General features: G+C 38.9%; 1 protein-coding gene across 1 annotated transcript in view; it reads left to right on the forward strand.

Annotated features, from left to right (window-relative positions):
• The window catches only part of CDCA2 (cell division cycle associated 2), a 50,072-nt gene that overhangs the window by 22,710 nt on the left and 7,977 nt on the right, over positions 1-19,385 (forward strand). The window contains exons 8-13 of the mRNA XM_024767739.1: positions 1,632-1,840; positions 3,877-3,961; positions 4,427-4,671; positions 8,942-9,020; positions 9,958-10,046; positions 11,575-11,712. Coding sequence (XP_024623507.1) covers positions 1,632-1,840; positions 3,877-3,961; positions 4,427-4,671; positions 8,942-9,020; positions 9,958-10,046; positions 11,575-11,712 — 845 coding nt within the window. The remainder of the gene's footprint in view (positions 1-1,631; positions 1,841-3,876; positions 3,962-4,426; positions 4,672-8,941; positions 9,021-9,957; positions 10,047-11,574; positions 11,713-19,385) is intronic.

Here is a 19,385-nt window from a genome sequence, read left to right on the forward strand (position 1 = left end):
TTTTTTTCTATTTCACGTTGTATCTGTATGAGGTGGTGGATGTTCACTAGATTGACTGTGGCCATCACTTCGTGGTGCGTGTCAGTCAGATCATTATGCTCCACACCTTGTATCAATAAAACTGGAGGGAAGAAAAATAACCCCTCTAAATACTGCCGGCGATAAAAAAAACCTGTTACCCTTCAAACAGAAACAACAACAAAAGAATAAATAAAATGCAAGTCACACTATGTCACTCCCCTCAGAATCTCTCACTGGCCTCCCAGCATACTTAGGATAGAATCCAGTCCATCCACTTCCTACTAGGCCGCACCTGACCTGGTCCTTAGCCTTGACTCTGAGCTTGTGGCTTAGCTGTCTTCTTGCCGGCTCTGTTCCAATCACTCTGGCCTTGCCCCACCTCTTATACGCCAGGGGCACTCCTGTCACTGGTCTTTGCACTTGGCTTTGAGCGTATGTATAATCTTCCCTAGACACACGTGCGGCTCGCTTCCTCACTGTGTTCAGGTACCTGCTCAGCAGGCTGTCCTTGAACTCGCCCCCACCCTCCCATACCCTAACCCTATCTCTGCATTATTCTCCTTAACGGCATAGGTTACTGCTTGTTATTATATATACATTTCTTTAATTTTTATATTAAGATGCCTGTAGATTCACATGCAGGTGTAAGAATGAATCCATAGGAAGAAAGCCTGTCCACCCTTCCCCCAGTCTCCCCAGTGGTAGCATCTTGCATAACTGTAATACGGTGCGTGAGCAGGAAATCAACACTGATACAATCCACTGACCTTTTTGGTCAGATTTCACCAGTGTTGCATGCACACGTTTGTGTGTATATTTGGTTCCATGATTTTATCACAGGTGTAGGCTCACATAACCACACTACAGTCAAGATATATCGCAGTCCCATCACACGGTCCCTCATGCTACCCTTTTACACAGGCACAGCTACCTCCTTCCCTCTGTGCCCCCCAGTTACTATATTTTATGTTGTCTATTTGTCCTCTGAGGCCATGGGGGCTTTATCTGTGGTGTTTATATCTCTCGCAAAGTGCCTGTCACACCTTAAGCGCCCAGTATATATTTGTTAAATGTCAATCATCAGGCAATGCTCTCTTGTGAGCATTTGCAGGGGGGAGCCTTGCCTTGCTTGGGGGCACATACAACATGTTCATTTTTTTATTTGATAGTCGTTCTCCTCAGCATTCTGTCCTTTCCCTCCCAGTACCCTTGCATGCTGAAAATGCCTCTGACTCCACCAATAAAATCAGTCATGATTCATTGTCTGGCTCAAGTTAGTTTCATGGTGCAGACCGTAGGTGTCGTGAGTGGAAGCAGATTAACAGTTAATAGTTGAGCCGTGGGGGCCTTCTTAGATTTCCGTGGAGCCAAGACACCTTACTCACTGTTGCCCTCAGTGGTCAGATTTGAAATAAAAGTTGTGGCCAGTGCCGCTTCTCTTTGTTTTATGTCTCCAAGTGAAATCCCAGATGCCACTCCTCAAGCAGGATATCTTAGGGTTGAATTTCTGAAAAGGTTGTTATTCCTTTTGTAAATACTTACTACTTTTGTTGTAGAACAGACTGACTCAGGTGTCTGCCATCTCTCATGTTTACACCTCTGTGTTGAAGGAATCCAGGTCGCTGACTCTGTAGAGGGCAAAAGATCCAGCGATGCGGTTTCAGTTGACAAATTTACAGAAGTGAGTACAGACGTGGCTCCTGAAGCCAGGTCACTGGTTACTCCACTGTGCCAGAGGGACATTCCATCCTCTGAGACCTTTGTACTTCGTTCTGTGCTGAAGAAACCTTCTGCAAAGCTGTGTCTAGACAGCCTGCAGGTCAGTGTAGAGCTACATTTCCTAAAGCAAGTTGAATAAAAATTCATTTTGGTTCAAAGAAATACCTCTGAAATGTTATGTAATACTGGCCTAACAGGAAATGTCTTTTTTTTTTTTAAACTCAGTTTGGAATATAGTATGTTGAATTTAATATAGGTAGACCATATTTTATAAGAGTTTCGTAAGTTATTAATGTGTGAGTTTGTTAATTATTTCCACCAAAAATATCTGCTTTTCAAGATACCTCTTACAGGCGAGCATCTTTAAGTTGAGCTAGTATGAGAAGAGAGTAGGTTGATGGGAACTAGCTGGCATTTATTGAGTACTTCCAGTGAAGGTTCTGGAATATATGATGTACGTGCAGCAGCAGTATCCAAGAAAGGTATTAGCCCCATTTTACATCAACTCGGGCTTGAAGTTGTTTAATGAACCCAGACGAATCTGACGTTAAACATCCATGACAGGCTGTAAACACTCTGAGAGGTTGAGAGGACGGCTCTGGGGTCACAGTGCCCGGTTTCATTCGCTGACGCTGAAGTTTAAGAACTAGGTAGATTAGTTAACCTTTTTGTACCCTGGTTTCCTTATCTATAAAAGGACAATATTAGTAACTTCCTTACAGGGTAGTTTGAGCATAAAGTAGGATAATAATGTGCAGTTAGCACCAGTGCCTGGCAAATGAGAATTACACATTTTGTTGTTGTTCTTGACCATACAGCTATACCTATAAATCTGTCTTTAAAGCCAAAGTGAACTAGACTACCTTCTGTCTACATGGATATATGGTCAGTTGTTATTTTTAAATGTTTTAACAATTTTTCTGGTTAAAGAGCTTGATTTGGGTTTCTATACAGCACTGCTCATTTTTATCTTTTATTTGTTTTATCTTCTCCTCAAAGAAGAGACTTAGCATCTTAATGATCTGTGTAACTCTTATCAATTAACAGTGTTAATGTAGCAGAAACATCAAGTCTTGCCACTAAAATCATATGAAGACTTTCACAACTAATGGTCTTCTTGCTAAGCTGCCCAAAGCTTGCAAGTGTTTTCTGTTTGAGTTGTTGGATAACTTTCATGGTAATAATGAAAAGTAAATCTAAACGTTAACATGAACTTTGTTGTATAAGTTCACTTATTTCACAAATACTGATGTGAGCATTTTCCTGGTTGGGAAAATGAAGCTGAGTCTCAGGAGATGCTTGATGAAGGAGGTTTGTTTAGGGCAGGACTGTTTCTTAGAGAAGGGGCTGCTCTTGGGATGGGTGTGCTGGAGAAAATGACCAGCTCTAGAGAACAAGGGCTGGTCAGGGCTTAGGATGAGACGGGACAAACAGATGGTGATTTGGAGGTGCCTCTCAGCCACCCACAGCCCTGTCTTTCGCCCACTTTGCTCCAGTGGCCCTGTGTTTGGGCTTGCCCCTCCTGTTCTTCAGGATTCACATTGTCCTTTCCTCACCAACTTGCTTACTCTATAATCTTCTTCTGGAGAAGCACAGAAGGACAAATGCTACTTTCTTTGCTTGTTCTGACTCAGGAATATAGTATGGTAGACTGGAGATTTATACACTTATAAAAGGTGTGGTTCCCATGTCTAAAAGACAAAACACCCTATTATGCCATGTACATATTTGTTTTTTTCTTGTTGTAGTGGAATTCTTATACTTTAGACCATTTATATAGTCTATCTCGTTTGACACCATCCAGAGTACACTGTAATTCTGGCCATTCACATTTTCCTTCAAGTCACTTGCCAGGTCAAGAATGAGGGAATGAATTTAGCCCACATTGTGGATTTCTGTTCTTTAATTTTGGCCTAAAACTATTTACTAAAGTATTATGATAGCTAAGGAACCCAGTTTTTCGTTGTGGCTAATATCATGACATTTTAAGTCAGATCAACTATGAAAGTAAAGGTAATCTGCAGTACTATGTAGTATCTACCCTTGGCAGGAAAGAAATTCGAAGTTGTCGTTCTTAATGTCTGTGTGTATGTATTTATATATGTAAAATTATTCATCAGTGTTTATTTTATTTAGGAACACCATGACAACCTTTGTGATGGTGGGACTCATCCAAGCTTAATCTTAAATCTTGCAAACTGTTGCAAAGAACGAAAAGCAGGTAAGAAATTCAGATTTATTTTGAAGCCTGAAGGTATCATTTGCTTGTTATGAAAAAAACCTGAGGTAGTATGTAGTATTTTCAATGATCTACTAATGCCTGATGCTTCTGAAATTACATGGGAATGAAGAAGAGTTGGGAGGGGTGGACCCTCTGTTGAAGTTTCAGAATTGGTTCCACCCATGTCCTCTATCCCTTTTTGCTTAATGTGAAACTTGTAAGGAAATTGATGTTCAATTTTGTAATCTTTTAAGACAGGCATGCAGAATTTACTTTAAAATCCATGACCATATTTTAATTAGAAATATTGCTTATCTTTTCCACTTTAAACTTTTTTTCTGTACAAACTATGTTTTGTGTTATACAAATAGCCAGATGCAATCATGTGAAAAGATGCTAGGATATGTCTTTTAGATAAGAAATGTAGTCTAGTTTTTAAATATATTCCCATTTATTATCTAATAGAAGGTCAAGAAAATTGTACAGTACCAGACTCTCTAAATGTGAGGAAGAGGAAGAGAGTTACTTTCGGAGAGGACCTAAGCCCTGAAGTGTTTGATGAATCTTTGCCAGCAAACACTCCGTTGCGTAAAGGAGAAACACCGGTTCGTAAAAAGGATTTAAGTACCCTCAGTCCCCTGCTACTTGAACAGTCCCCAGCTCCTGAGGGGTTACTTCAACCAAATTTTGATGACAAGGGAGAGAATCTTGTAAGTGTGAAAAGTGTGGAACAATCTTGTTTACATTTTCATCAGACCTCACCTATTTTGCATGAGCAATAATTGTGCTTTGATATCATGAGATGGACTGAACAATGTGTCATGGTACAAATTAATGCATTTTCTAGCTAGGTGATTACCAGTTTTCTCCTATTAAAAACAATACTTCCATGACTCCTTGTACATAGCGTATTTTCTGAAACCTAACTGCTATTGATTGTAAGATGTGCCATTGTTTTATCTATCACTAAGAAAAAATGCTGAAAGTTAAACTGTGATACACACCATGTACTCAGATTTCAGAGGTGTTAAAATGTTGAAAGAGCAGCAATCTTAGAATTGATATATTATAAGTATAAATTGTTCTTCCTCCTAAGATGAATTTCTGCAGGTAGGATTACTGGATTAAGGAATATGAACATTTATTGAACTTTTTGATACATACTGCTAAATTATTCAGAAAGTATGTACTAATTTGAACTCACAGCACTATAAATGATTTAATTTATTATACCTTTGTAAACCCTGGGTTTTAATGGTACTTTTTTAGAAAATAGCTTAATAGGAGAAAAAGATGACTGGAAAATATTGTTTGTTAGTGAGGTTTGAGCATTTTCACATGTTTATAGGCTATTTGAATTTCTTGAGAACTGCCTATTAGTTTTACTTACCCATTTTTATATTGGGGCCATCATTCAATCTCTCTCTTGCTGTTATACTTTGAAATAAGAATATTCTGCTTTTGGCCAAGATGGAATAAGAGGGACCTAATTTACATTAAATGAGAAACAACTAAAAATCCAGAGAAAAAGATACGAAACAGTGGTTCACCGGCATTGACTGTCTGGAAGTACAGACAGTAATCTCTGAGGGGGGTAACAAATGAGGTAAGCCTTACGAGAGCCCCAACTTACTGCCTGGGCTGAATTTCCAGGCTGCAGCACAGGGAGGGGATACCTTGGTGGAGCCTGGCAGTCTCCATGAGTTGAGAAGATGGATTTGGGGTCTGGAAAAGTGAAGGAGGCTGGAGTTCACAGGGGTAAAATACCAGAGAGAAGAGACCTGCAGAGAGAGAGAACTCTGGAGATCTGCAAAGGGTTTCGTCAAGTCTCTAGCTGAGTGCTGGTCAACACATCCTTGTGAGTAAACTGCCCCAGGCCAGGGAGGAACTTCCCAAATGGAGCAGAGGGAAATGCCTAGAGCTCACACAGGGCAGGAATTGTATTCCCACCAACTCATGTAGAAAAACCTTGTAATTCAGAGGGTGTCAGGTACTCAGAAGAGTATTGCTTCATTAGTGGAGCAGAGTTAAACTAAAAGCCTGGCAAAGCCTAAAAGCAAGCCTTGAAAGGATCTAACTTATACCCATGTAACTGCGTTGCATAATGAACCTCAAGAATATCAAAACTGCTTTTGGCAGCTGTGAAGGTGGGGAGATCCCAGGGAGGCCAAGGCATCAGATCTCATTGTCCTCCCAGCCCTTCAACCCTCCCCTGAGGGCCCTCAATAAAATGGTTTTATCCTTCCCACCAAACCAAAACAAAACAATCTAGCAACAAATAATGTTAAACGCAAAATGTCTGGCATTCAATTAAAAATTAATACTTGTGTAGGAAAAGATGCCCCATAATGAAGAGAAAAATCAGTCAATAGAAATAGACCCAGAAATGGCACATATGATAGAATTTCTAGAGAGACATTGAACGAGTTACTTTAACTATATTTCGTATATGTTCAAGAATGTGAGAAAGGACTGAGCTTCTTAAGAACATGGAAGATAAAGAAAAGACCCAAATCAAACTCTGTATGTTATAATCTCCAGGAATAAAAATGTGTTGGATGAGATTAATAGCATATTAGAGACTGCAAGAGAAAAGATTAGTGAATTCGAAGATGTAGCAATAGAAATTATTCTCAGTGACACACAGGAAAAAGACTGAACAAGAATGAGCAGACAATTCGTGATCTGGGACAACTTCAGGTGGTATAAAGTGCTTGTAATTAGGGTTCCCAAAGGAGAGGAGAGATTGGAAGGAACAGGAAAAAAATATTTGCAAAATAATGGCTGAAAAATGTCCAAATTTGATAGAATTATTAACCCACTGATCCTAAAGTTCAACATATTCCCAGCACAAGAAACATAAAGAAAAACACACAAAGCTTAAAATCAACAATGAATGGCCTAAAAGGAGCCAGAGAGAAAAAGACATGTGACATAAGAAGAACAAATATGAGAGAGGCAGCAGATTTCTGGTTGGAAACTATGTGAGCGAGCCAGAAGGCAGTGCAGCAACATCTTTTAAAGATGTATTTAACTACTTGGAGCAAAAAACCAAAAATAACCTGTCAAACTAGAATTCTCTATCTAGTGAGACCATCTTTCAAAAGAAAAGGTGGAAATAAAGGCTTTTTCAGACATAACGAAAGTTGAAATAATTCATTACCATAACAGGTTAGCATTAGAAGAAGTGTTGAAAAGGAAGTCCTTTAGTCAAAAGAAAAATAGTTCTGCAGGAAAATCTGCGTCTACACAGTGGAATGAAGAGCACTGAAAATGCTAAGTATGTGGGCAAATGTAACAGACTTCTTTTTAATTAGCCTCCATAAAGGATAATTATTCAAAGCAAGAGTAACAACAATATTTGTTTGGTTTATAACCTAGGTAAGTAAAATATACAACCAAATTAACATGGCATAAAGGTTGGGAGGGGTTCTTAGGCTATAAACAAAGTGGAATAAGTTAAAAGATGTGTGCTGTAGATCCTAAGCCACTATAAAGTAACAAAAGATGCGTGGGATGCAGGTAAAGCAGTGCTTAGAGGAAAATTTCTAAAAATTAAAGCCTGTATTTGAAAATAATAGAGGTCTCCAATTAATGATCTCAGCTTCCACTTTAAGAAACTAGAAAAAGAAAAGCAAATTGAAACCAAACTAAGAAGAGGAAAGGAAGTAATAAAGATAAGTGTAGAAATCAATGAAATAGAAAACAGAAAAACAATAGAGACAAATCATTGAAATCAGAAGGTTTTGCTGCAGAAAATAATAGTAAACTTCTAATCAGACTGTTCAGGACAAAAGGAGAGGATACTCATTAGCAATATAAGGAATAAGGGAGGTGACATAATTACATATCTTAATAATACTAAAAGGATCATAAAAGAATATTATGAACAACTTTATTTTATGCCAATAAATTCAACAACTTAAGCTACGTTCCTTGAAAGACACAAGCTATCAATCTCACTCAAGAAGAAATAGGTGGTCTCGTTAGCTCTATATCAACTAAGGAAATTTAAATTGTAGTTTAAACCTTCTCACAAAGAAAACTGCATGTGCAGATGATTTTACTAATGAATTCTACCAAACATTTAAGGAAGATACAATACTAATTCTGCATACATTCTTCCAAACAAATTGAGTTGGGAATGCTTCCCAATTCATCACTGTCAGCAGTAGCCTGATACCATAATCAGACATTATGAGAGAAGAAAACTACAGTCCAGTATCCTCACAAACATACTAACATACTAACGAAAAAGAGAATAAATACATTATGACCAAGTGAGATTTTACCCCCAAAATGCAAGGTTGGTTTATTTGAAAGCCAATCTGCAGAGTTCACCATATTGACAGAGTAAAACAGAAAAACTCTATGGTCATCTCAGCAGATGGAGAAAAAGCATTTGACAAAATCCAGCATTCATTTCAGATTAAAAACTCTGAGCAAATTGGTGAGAAAAAATAATTTTTTCAACCTGACAGATCTTATCTATGAAAAATTAACAGCTACCATTATACTGGCTGTGGGAAAGAAAAGATTTGACATCTGCATTTATATTTACCCTTAAGGTCTCCTGAATAATACTGTAATGTTTGGTTGTGTTTATTAATGAATTTTCTTACTTTACTGGGGTTAGGATATGGGATTTTAAATAAACCAAAAAGTAACTTATTAGTGGATCATCATGACTACTTTCACTTTTTAAAAATTATTATTATATTTTTAATTGTTTTTTTGGTGGGTTGTAGTTAGTAAGCATGGTTTCCTTAAATATGATTGGTAAATATTATAAAACATTTATTTTTATATCCAGTATCTTGGTTTTGCTCTGACTTTTTCTGGTTAATCTTTTATTTCCCATCTTTATGCTTATTACAGTTCCTCCTACAAAAATAAATACGTATTATTTTCTTATGGGCACATTATTTCTGTGTCCACTGGATTTAAAGATATCTAATTTCTACTTTTTTCTTTGTTTAGGAAAACATAGAACCTCTTCAGGTATCATTTGCAGGTCTCAGTCCTCTTAGTAAGTCTTCAATCTCTGAGACTCTTTCAGGTAGTAACTTTGGCTTATCTAAAAATCATAAATGTCATTTTAAACATGTGTATATATGAAAATCACCTTATTTTAAAATTTTTATTTTTATTATGATCGTACTTGATTTTTCAAAAACTCAAATCGTGTAGAAAAGCTTACAAGAAGTCTCTTACCTGTCCCCTTCCATTCCAAGTCCATACTTTATAATCACCCACATTTAACTTCCTCTGATGGGTAGCCACATTTTTCAAGTCACTGCAAGTAGTGGAGTTGCCCTCTCAACACTTAAGGATTGACAGTAGGCTCCTTTTCAGGTTGCACAATTGAAATGATATGGATCCTAAGGGTCATTTTTGATTACACAAAATTGTTCATCAACATCAACATGGCATTTTGTGCATATGTACTTTCTGAGGTCTCTAGTTTTTTTTTATGATCATGACAAGGCAACAAAGATCTCTCTGTGCTTTCCTGACAAACCAGGACTTGGCCAGCAAATGTCACAGGCAAAGCACTTGCAATGGAACCATTACTCACGTCTCTCCCCTGGTCGAAATCCTTTAATGGATCACCAACACATCTTGTTGGCTCTAGGACACAAACCAAGCTCATTAGCACAGAATCCAAGACATGGAGTGTTAAGTTAGAGCTAAATTGGAAGTATAGCCTGTCATCTTCCAAAGCTTATGCTCTTTGACAGGTTATACTACCTTTTATTTATACCGTTCAAAGTGACCAAATTAAAATTTTTTGAACTTTGTGAAATTAAAGTATTTTCATGTTTTTAAAAATGTTTTTGAAATCTCAAAATTTATTTCTCCTGGTAATATGTTCAGATATGGTAGGATACTAAAAGCAAAATTGGTATCCAAAAGAGCATCCAGTGTGTCCAATAGATGATGGATCTTACAGCTTTTTGTTAGCTACCCTAATTTTGCTGTGTCTTGCTCATCAGGCACTGATACCTTTGCCTCTTCAAATAACCACGAGAAAATAGCCTCCTGTAAAGTTGGTAGAGCAACGCGGACCTCTAACAGAAGAAGTGTAAGTGTTTGTATTTGGCACAATGTATCTGTTTTTAAATCTTGCACTAGATTTTTCTCTGTTTTCATGATCAAATGATTTATCAGTTAAATCTTGGTTTAATCAATGTGTTGAGAACTAATATCATATCCTACCTATCATGTAAGCCAGGATAATGCTGTTTCCCTGATTTGATTTTAATTAATTCTGTTAGAAGAAAAATACAATAAACGAGGTGCTTCATGTGGAAGGTAGTCTGTTTAGAAAGTTTATTTGGGATCTGTGTGGTTTTATGAGTTATATCGAAGTGCAAAGTGGAGAAGAGTCGCATGTTTTTTTTTTTAATTTTTAAATTTAATTTTACTTTTTTTATACAGCAGGTTCTTATTAGTTATCTATTTTATACATATTAGTGTATATATGTCAATCCCAATCTCCCAATTCATCCCAACCCCCTCCACCACCACCCACCGGCTTTCCCCCACCTTGGTGTCCATACATTTGTTCTCCAGAGTCACATGTGTTAACAGTCAGAAAGTGCCATAAATATAACTTTTTCAAAAACTACCTTCAGTTGTTTTCAGTGTGAGAATAACTCCCATCGAATGCATGTCTTTTGCGATTTTATTAAATTAGATGAACTTGGATTTTTATCTGTAGCATCACAGTGCATAAACATATAGAATACTGATATTTTTTTCACTGATACTGTTGATGGTAAACCCAGAAGTCAAACTTAGATAATCTGACGGTTCATGATTTTTCCCCCTATAACCCATCAGTAGTTAGGTGCTACATTGTAGATGTTCAATAAATATTTGATGAATGAATAAGACAGTGTTTCTTTTTTATTTTATTTATTTTTATTTTTATTTTTTTTTTGCGGTACGCGGGCCTCTCACTGCTGCGGCCTCTCCCGTTGCGGAGCACAGGCTCCGGACGCGCAGGCTCAGCGGCCATGGCCCACGGGCCCAGCCGCTCCGTGGCACGTGGGATCCCCCCGGACGGGGGCACGAACCCGTGTCCCCTGCATTGGCAGGCGGACTCCCAACCACTGCGCCGCCAGGGAACCCTCTTTTTTATTTTTTATTTTCAAAAATTTTATTGAACTATAGTTGATTTACAGTGTGCAGCAAAGTGATTCAGTTATACACATGTATATTTTTTTCATATTCTTTTCCATTATGGTTGATCTCCGGATATTGAATATAGTTGCCTGTGCTATACAGTAGGACCTTGTTGTTTATCCATCCTATATATAATAGTTTGCACCTAAAACAACGATTCTTAAGTTGTTTTTTTCTCTTCCATAAAATAGTAGGACAGAGTGCATATGCTTCTGGGTCAAAGTTTGATCAGAAATCAGTAATTACTATTTCCCTCTTTTGAATGTGACTTGGTTAAAATACTTCTAATGGAATTTGTGAATTAAGCGGAAATGGGATGTAAAATGGTAGAATCCGCAGGGAAGGGAAAAGAAATGTGAGAGACACTCATGAAAATGTAACTGACTGTTTTATGGTAGCCCTGCTTTTAATTTTCTTTATAGCAGTTGATCAGTTTTTCAGAAGAGAGTGTTTGCAACTTATTTAATACAGAAGCTCAGCCTTATAAAGAAAAGAAAATTAATAGGAGGAAGTCTCAAGAAAGCAATCGCGCAGACAGAGCACTTCCTAGAAAGAATCAGGTGAGTGTGTGTTTAAAGATGTAATAAAGAGTAGAAGTGGTGCATTTCTTTGTTGTATGGTTAGGAAAACCCAGAAACAAAATTTTTCCTAGTTGGCCTTGGACCAAGAGTATTGAAATCATCTTATCATAGAATCGAAAGGGCCATAAGAGATTATATACTCAATTATGAGTTACCCGAGGGCCATTTTTGCATTTTCTTCATTGGGTTACATACACCCAGCGCAGGGAATCATGGGCACTCAAATGTGGAATTGATTCTTATCTTCGAATCTGATCTAATCTAACCTCACCCTCTTTGGGGAATCCTCTGATTTCTTAGGGATGCATGTGCCATCTGCCTCTTGTTTGACTTTGCTACTGCCAGTGGCTGGTTGGATGTTCTCCCCGTATTGCAGGAAGAATTTAGAAACTAGCTCTGTCTTCCTCCACACTCAGAGGCCTGTGCCGGCTCAATGATGTCACCGCCTCTTTGTGGATAGCAGATCTAGCACCTTGACCCAGGTCCTGGTGTTGCCCTCCGCTTCACTGAGCTGGACCGTCCCCTGCCACACCCTACAGCTTGTTGGTATCCAAGACCTTCCCAGTTTTAATAATACACATTTATATGTCACTCCACTCTCCGACCCCAGCCTCCTATCCATCCAGTGTTCTCATGCCATCTTACTCATGCCTCTTCTAGTATTAACTCTTCAGCTTTCAGAGATCCTTTAACTTCCTGTGTTTCCTTATTCATCCTAAGCTGTCTTCAGCTGTTTTCAACACTCTTGTCCATTATCTTGGGTCTTCATCCCTTTCATTCTGCTCCCACCCTGGATTAATGCACCATTATCCCCTTTCCCATCCCACACTGTTGCTGGAGAGACCCACAGAGGTTGCTACAGAGTCACTGTTTCAGATTCTATTAGAAGTCAGGCCTCTTTTGCCACCAGTTTGCCACTTCACTTTCATTATTTTTCCAAGGCATTTAATAACCTAGTGACTAAAATCCAGTGCATCCTTAGAGGTCTTGTTCACAGCATTTGACATAACTGAGAATTGTCCTTTGTGGTCTCCTTTGTGGTTAAAGATTTGTTTTCTTCTGCCCATTCCTAAATGTTTATGTTACCCAGAGTTCTACTCTTTGTCTTTCGAAATGGCTTTATTTTCTGGGTGGTTTCATATGCAGCACGGTTGACAACTCCCAAATCTTTCCCATCTGTTAACATAGGTTCAACTACCTACTAGGCATCTTTTCTTAGACCACCCTGCAGACATCTCAAAACTCAACATTTCCAAAACCAAACTTACCCATTTCACCCCAGCACACATCCACCCAAAACAGCAAATTTCCCTCCTGATTCATGAACCAAAAAGTGTTGCCTCACTTGGTTTAAACACTGCACAAACATCCCCAAGTCGGCAGAGCCGGAAGAAACCGGATGTTGTCCTGGTTCAGTTTCTTCTTTAGGTCACACACTCCTCTGAAAGATCCTCTTGCTGAAAAAAAATACACATCAGTTGAAAATATGCATACGTCTTAGATCATGGCATTAGAGACTGGGTTCCTTCCTGCTCTCTACAAAACACTGTTGCGAAGAAGGTCCACCTACTTCTTCACATGAAACTAATAGTCAGAAAGTTCAAGTAGGGTTGACCATTAAGTTTTGCCCCAACCCTTGCCAGGACCCCACTGAGCCAAAATAATTGATGTAATAGAAGGAATAGGCTTAGAATAGCGATGAGAAGAGGAAGGGGGTGAGGAGGGGTATTCAGCAACCGACAACAGCCTTCAGTGAATTTCTGGAAGACAAGCAGATGGGAGCGGGTTGACAGATAAAAGAGGGGGAAAGGTTTACAGCCCAGAATGTGCTGGGAGCGTGGGAGAGCCAGCCTGCTTATGGGAATCCCGAGGAACTCTGGGCCCAGTATTGGCAGGTCCAGTGGTGCTGAGAGTGAGAAGTGGTAGTGGAAACGGATTAATTGAAGTCCTGTATGTGAAACAATTTGCGCCGGTTTGCCCCGCACTCCCTCTCCCATCCTGAAGCTCAGAACAGGGGTTGTCACCTGAATGTTCTCATTCTGGCATTTGGAAGGTCCCACAGTCTGGACAGCCTGCTCGTTTCCCTAAAGCAAAGCCTGCGGTTGACCCTCTCCATCTGCCCTGCCCTGCGTTGCACAGAGTTCCTGGTAGAATTCCCATGCAAGAAAGAGGCTGAGCTGGAAAGCAGAGGAAACCCATTACCAGTTTAGCCAGTATCTTCTTAAGTAAGAGTCAGATAACTGAGTACAACCAAGAGCATCAAAGACCAATAGTAAGTTTGAAAAACTGACCCCCAGAGAGAAAGGTTATTCAGAAAATGGAAAGAAACTTCATGAAAGTAAATATTCTGATATACTCAGATTTCAGAAAATATTATCTGCAGAAAACTAAGAAGCGGGGGATGCTATGAAAAAAGAGCAGAGAAAAAAAGGTTTGTAAAAATATATAAAACTCGGTAGTTGGACTAGAGAATAAAGTTAAGGAAAGTTAAGGGAGGACAAGAGAACAACAGACTAGTAAGAACAGACATGGAAGACCAATCTAGGAGACTTCGTTGGAGTCTCAGAATGAGAAAATGGAATGGAAGGAAGTTATCAGAATAAAAGGGAGGGTTTCCCAGAGCTGAAGAAAGAGTCTTCAAGTTAAAAGGTCCTACTGAATTCCTAGGACCAAGAGAAAAGACCACAACTTCGACATGTCAGTGTGAAACTGAACAATAAGGATAATGAGAACAATGGACTTTTCCTACCAGGAAACAAGGATCGGAGTGGTATCAAGTTTGACAGCAGTCTGAATACTGAAAGAGAATTCGACAGGACATTTAAAGCTTTGAAGGAAACTTAATTTAAGCCCAATATTCTGTATCCAGCCAAATTCAATTACTGTGAAAGACACTCAAGAGATGTGTTTTGGAAAAAAAAAAAAAAAAAGATGTGTTTTGGTTTTTTTGTTTTTTAATATTACTGGAGGGAGATACACTCTAGCAAAATGAGGAAATAAGCTTGAGAATCCAGGACACAGTGGGTCTAATAGCACAGGAGAGGAGTGCCCTAGAAATCTCTGATTATAGCTGTTCAGTCAGCCTAGAAGAGCAATCAGGCCAAATTTGAGCAAGAGAAGGGTGCTCCAGGGAGGAGGTCTCTGGAGGGAAAAACAAAAAGACCTATGATTGAGCAAATGGAAGATGTGCCATATGAGAAGAAAAAGAGGGGCTTCCCTGGTGGTCCAGTGGCTAAGACTCCATGCTCCCAGTGCAGGGGGCCCGGGTTCGATCCCTGCTCAGGGAACTAGATCCCACGTGCTGCAACTAAGAGTTTGAATGCCGCAACTAAAGATCCTGCATGCGGCAATGAAGATCCCACGTGCTGCAGCTAAGACCCGACACAGCCAAATTAATTAATTAATTAAAAAAAAAAAAACAGGAGAAAAAGAAAGGTCATTCTATACCATTCCAAAGAAAAGTCTGAATGCAAGAGTTTTGGAGCGAATATGAAGCAAACTTTAGTAAGTGTGATTTCAAGCAACAATGGGGTGTAAGGAAAAGGATATTTTGTAGTATTAGGAATCATCTACAGGAGGCGCCAGAGGAAAGAGAAGGAATCAGAGCTCTGTCCTGTAAGCACTATGGCTGTTTTTAAAATTATCATCTTGCAAATTAGGGGTTCAAGATATACTGTTTTTAAGTTCTTAAAAAGAAATAGAAATGTAAATTCAAAGGTAACCAAGAGAAGAAGCAAAACTAACACAGACAACAGGAAGGTTTAGTTTAAGTAAGTGATAGCCTCATGGTTTATGGTAAGGAGGCAGCAGAGATCTGTACTGTATCGTAGGCTGAAATGTGCTGAGAGAGTAGATCTTAAGTGTTCTCACCACACACACACACACACACACACACACACACACAAACAGTCACTATGTGAGGTGATGGGTGTATTTATTAACTTGACTGTGGTAATCATTTTATAATGTATACATATATTAAATCATCATGTGCACCTTAAGTCATGAAACCTAAATAAATACAATTTTTATTTGTCAATCATACCTTAATAAAGCTGGAAAAGTTTTGAAAATAAAATTGCTAACTTGGAAGTAGCAGTAGAATTCATAAGCATGAATTCCTTTATAAACTAGAAATGGAAAAAGTTTACAAAATATGACTCAAAAACCAGAAACAGTGAGGTCAAAGACTGGTAAATTTTGCTCCATTTGACCCAAACAGCATGGAGCATGCATGGGGGAAAAGCTCCGTAAGAAAATTTAGAAGACAAAGGACAAACTTGGAAAAAAGTTTTTGCAATTCGTATCAAAATCTCCAAGAGATTTTTGTTCACAAAATTGAAATGAAAGGGCCCTTAAACATGGAAAACATGTTCAGACTCGCTCATCATAAGAGAACTGCGAGTCTAACATGCATTGAGATACCGTTTCTTACCATTTTTGATTAGCAAAAATCCAGAAGTTTGACAGCATACTTTGCTGGTGAGGCTGGGGAGAGATAGGCACGCTTGTACATTTTCTGGTAGTGTGAATCTCTGTGGAGGGCAATTTGGCAATATCAAGCCAAATTAAATATTTTCATTTACCCTTTGACCCAGCAATTCCATTTCTAGGAATCTATCACAAAGATCTAATGACAAAAATACAAAAAGGCATATGCACAAAGTTAGTTATTGCAACACTCTGTAATGCAAAAGATTAACAAACCAAATGTCCATCAGATGTCCACGAGACTGGTTGAATAAACTGTTGTGGTCACAAAATGAGTCTTTTGTAGATGTAGAAAATAGCAGAGAAACGATCCAAACCTCTATGCAGTGATGCTAGGATGTATTTACTGTTAAGTGAAAAAAAACAAGTTGTAAGCTACCTGGTGTGGGATAAATTGTGTTCTCAGAATGCATACGTTGGAGCCGACACCCCAGCATCTCAGAATGTGACTGTGTTTGGAGATAGGGCCTCTTCAGAGGTGATTAGGTTAATAAATGAGGCCCTTAGGTGGTTCCTAGCCCCAATCCAATCTGATTGGTGTCCTTATAAGAGGAAATTTGGACACAAAGGGTGACGCCTCGGGGGGCACAGACAGGGAGAAGAGGCCGCAGGAGAGTGGCCGTCTGTATGCGCATAGGAGAGGCCTCAGGGGAGACCAGCCCTGTCAGCACCTCCATCTTGGACTTACTGCCTCCAGAATTGTGAGAAGATAAATTAATATTGTTTAAGCCACCCAGCCTCTGGTGGTTTGTTATGGCAGCTGATATGGCAAACTCATATGTTACCTTTTATCTAAGGAAGTAGGGAGCATTTAAAAAAATGTATATATCAATACACATATATATAATCTTAAACACTACAAAAAAGAGAATAGGCCAAAGACAAAACCTGGTTACCTGTCGGGAGAAGAGACAGAGGAGGGAACAGGAAGGAATGAAGGCTAGATTTCCTTGAATGTGTATTTTACTTTTGACTTTGAACTGTGTAAATGTTCTGCGTGACTATGGAACAATTATAGCTCAATTTAAAAAAATTGAAAACAAAATGAAACATGTAACTATATCAAGTCGGTGGCTTAACCTCATAAAGAGTTTTTTCAAATCAGAAGTTTGAAAAGTCCAAATGGGATGTATCCTAAGGACAAAAATAACTGCACAAAAAGTTTAAACAGTTATGAAATACTCACTGATAGAAGAATTCAATCTAGAATGAATCAAATAAGCAGGGTTTTGTGGGGATGTTTTTTGCTGTCATTAGGAATCAAGACTCTTCACTAGAGACAAGATAAAATTGAAATCAAATTCAAAACCTTGTTAGGCTAAATTTGCATTGGAAATATCATGAACACATGCTTTTACCCATTTAAAATAATTTTCTAGCTCTGTCTGTTGGTAAGGCATAGAAGCACTGAGCATCCTTTGTGCCTATGTTACCATCTCTACCATTTCAACTAAAAGGGATCAGCGTTACCTTAGTGAAATGGCTGCTTTCAGATTTACAACGGCAAAAGTAGAAAATGAGCCCAGGTCTGGACCAGTGTGCAAGCAAGGAAGCCACGTTAAAGGACACAAAATCATTCCAAAGGGGCTTGCGCTGACCAAAGATAGGACAGTGTGACCATCAGAGATAACGATTGCAATGGATTAAAACACTGGCATCAAATATGAAAAACCAATTTCCTCATAATTAAAAACTAACAGCAAAACTTAAAGGCCACCTTAGAAGCTGTCGAGGACATCAACTCTTTTTTATTTTCAGGGTTTTTGTTTTTCTTGGAAAGTGGAAAATAAAATTTGAGCTCTATTTCAAGTAAACAAATAACTGATAAGGGAAGATTCTTTATCGAAGAATTTTCACTAATCAAAAAGACCTGTTCACAAAAGCTGTTGGATGTTAGGTAGAAGCCAATGGAGGAGCCAAAGGTAATAGATGGATGGGACTGGACACCTGAGAGCACTGGCCATTCATAACACCACACAAGGAGAGAATATGAGCCTCCTGGTGCAGTGAGGACCTCGATAATCTTCCATGAGATGGTCTTTCCAACAAGCATGAAAGCTGAATTGAATCAAGCCTGGATCTAATGACCAGTGGATAGGAAATACCAGGGGGTGGAGGAACATAAAAACACACATGATTGCAGTTACCCAAATCCAGAGCTTCTCAGCTACTACAGGATAAATGCCTCAGAACATTCACCAAATAACAAGGGGGAAAAAAGGAGCCATAGATCAAAGGAAATCCATCAACCAAGTGGCATGTGTGGAGACCTTGTTGGGATCCTGATTTGAACAATTGTAAAAAGGCAATTAGGGACCAATTGGAGAAGTTTGAACTCTGAGGAAAACTTCTCAGATAGGGAAAACTGCCTATCATTGTTTTTGCCTCTAAATTTTTATTTTGATATTGTTTTCGAGATGCATGCTATTGCAAGAAGAATTAGAAAGATCCCAGGCACCCTTTGCCCAGCTCCCCACAATGGTGACATCTTGTAAAACCATTATACAGTATCACAGTAGTACAATATCAAAATACAGTCGAGATGCAGGACATTTCCAGCACTGCAAAGATCTCTTCTGGTCTGCAGCTGTGTCCACTTCCCACTGTCAACCCCCACCTTAACCCGTGGCAACCACTAATCTGTTCTCCATTTCTTTCATTTTGTCATTTCAAGAATATTTTGTAAGTGGAATCACACACTGTGTAACCTTTTGGGACTGGCTTTTTTCACTCAGCAGCATTCTCTGGAGATTTGTCCAGATTTGTGTGTATCAATAGTTCCTTTTATTGCTGACTAGTATTTGTCATTGTTATAAAAAGAAAAAAGTAATCACTATATATCTATCTATCTCAAGTCATTACCTTGTATACCTTAAACTTACATGCTGTTATATGTCAATTATATCTCAAAGCTGGAAAAGAAATAAAACTCCATTGTAAAAGAGGGAAAAAATCAACAATAAAATACAATGCCAGGGCTTCCCTGGTGGCGCAATGGTTGAGAGTCCGCCTGCCGATGCAGGGGACACAGGTTCGTGCCCCAGTCTGGGAAGATCCCACATGTCACGGAGCGACTAGGCCCGTGAGCCATGGCCACTGAGCCTGCGCATCCGGAGCCTGTGCTCCACAATGGGAGAAGCCACAACAGTGAGAGGCCCGCG

This window comes from Neophocaena asiaeorientalis, unplaced genomic scaffold (assembly GCF_003031525.2).
Source record: "Neophocaena asiaeorientalis asiaeorientalis breed wild unplaced genomic scaffold, Neophocaena_asiaeorientalis_V1.1 scaffold523, whole genome shotgun sequence".
NCBI classification, from domain to species: domain Eukaryota; kingdom Metazoa; phylum Chordata; class Mammalia; order Artiodactyla; family Phocoenidae; genus Neophocaena; species Neophocaena asiaeorientalis.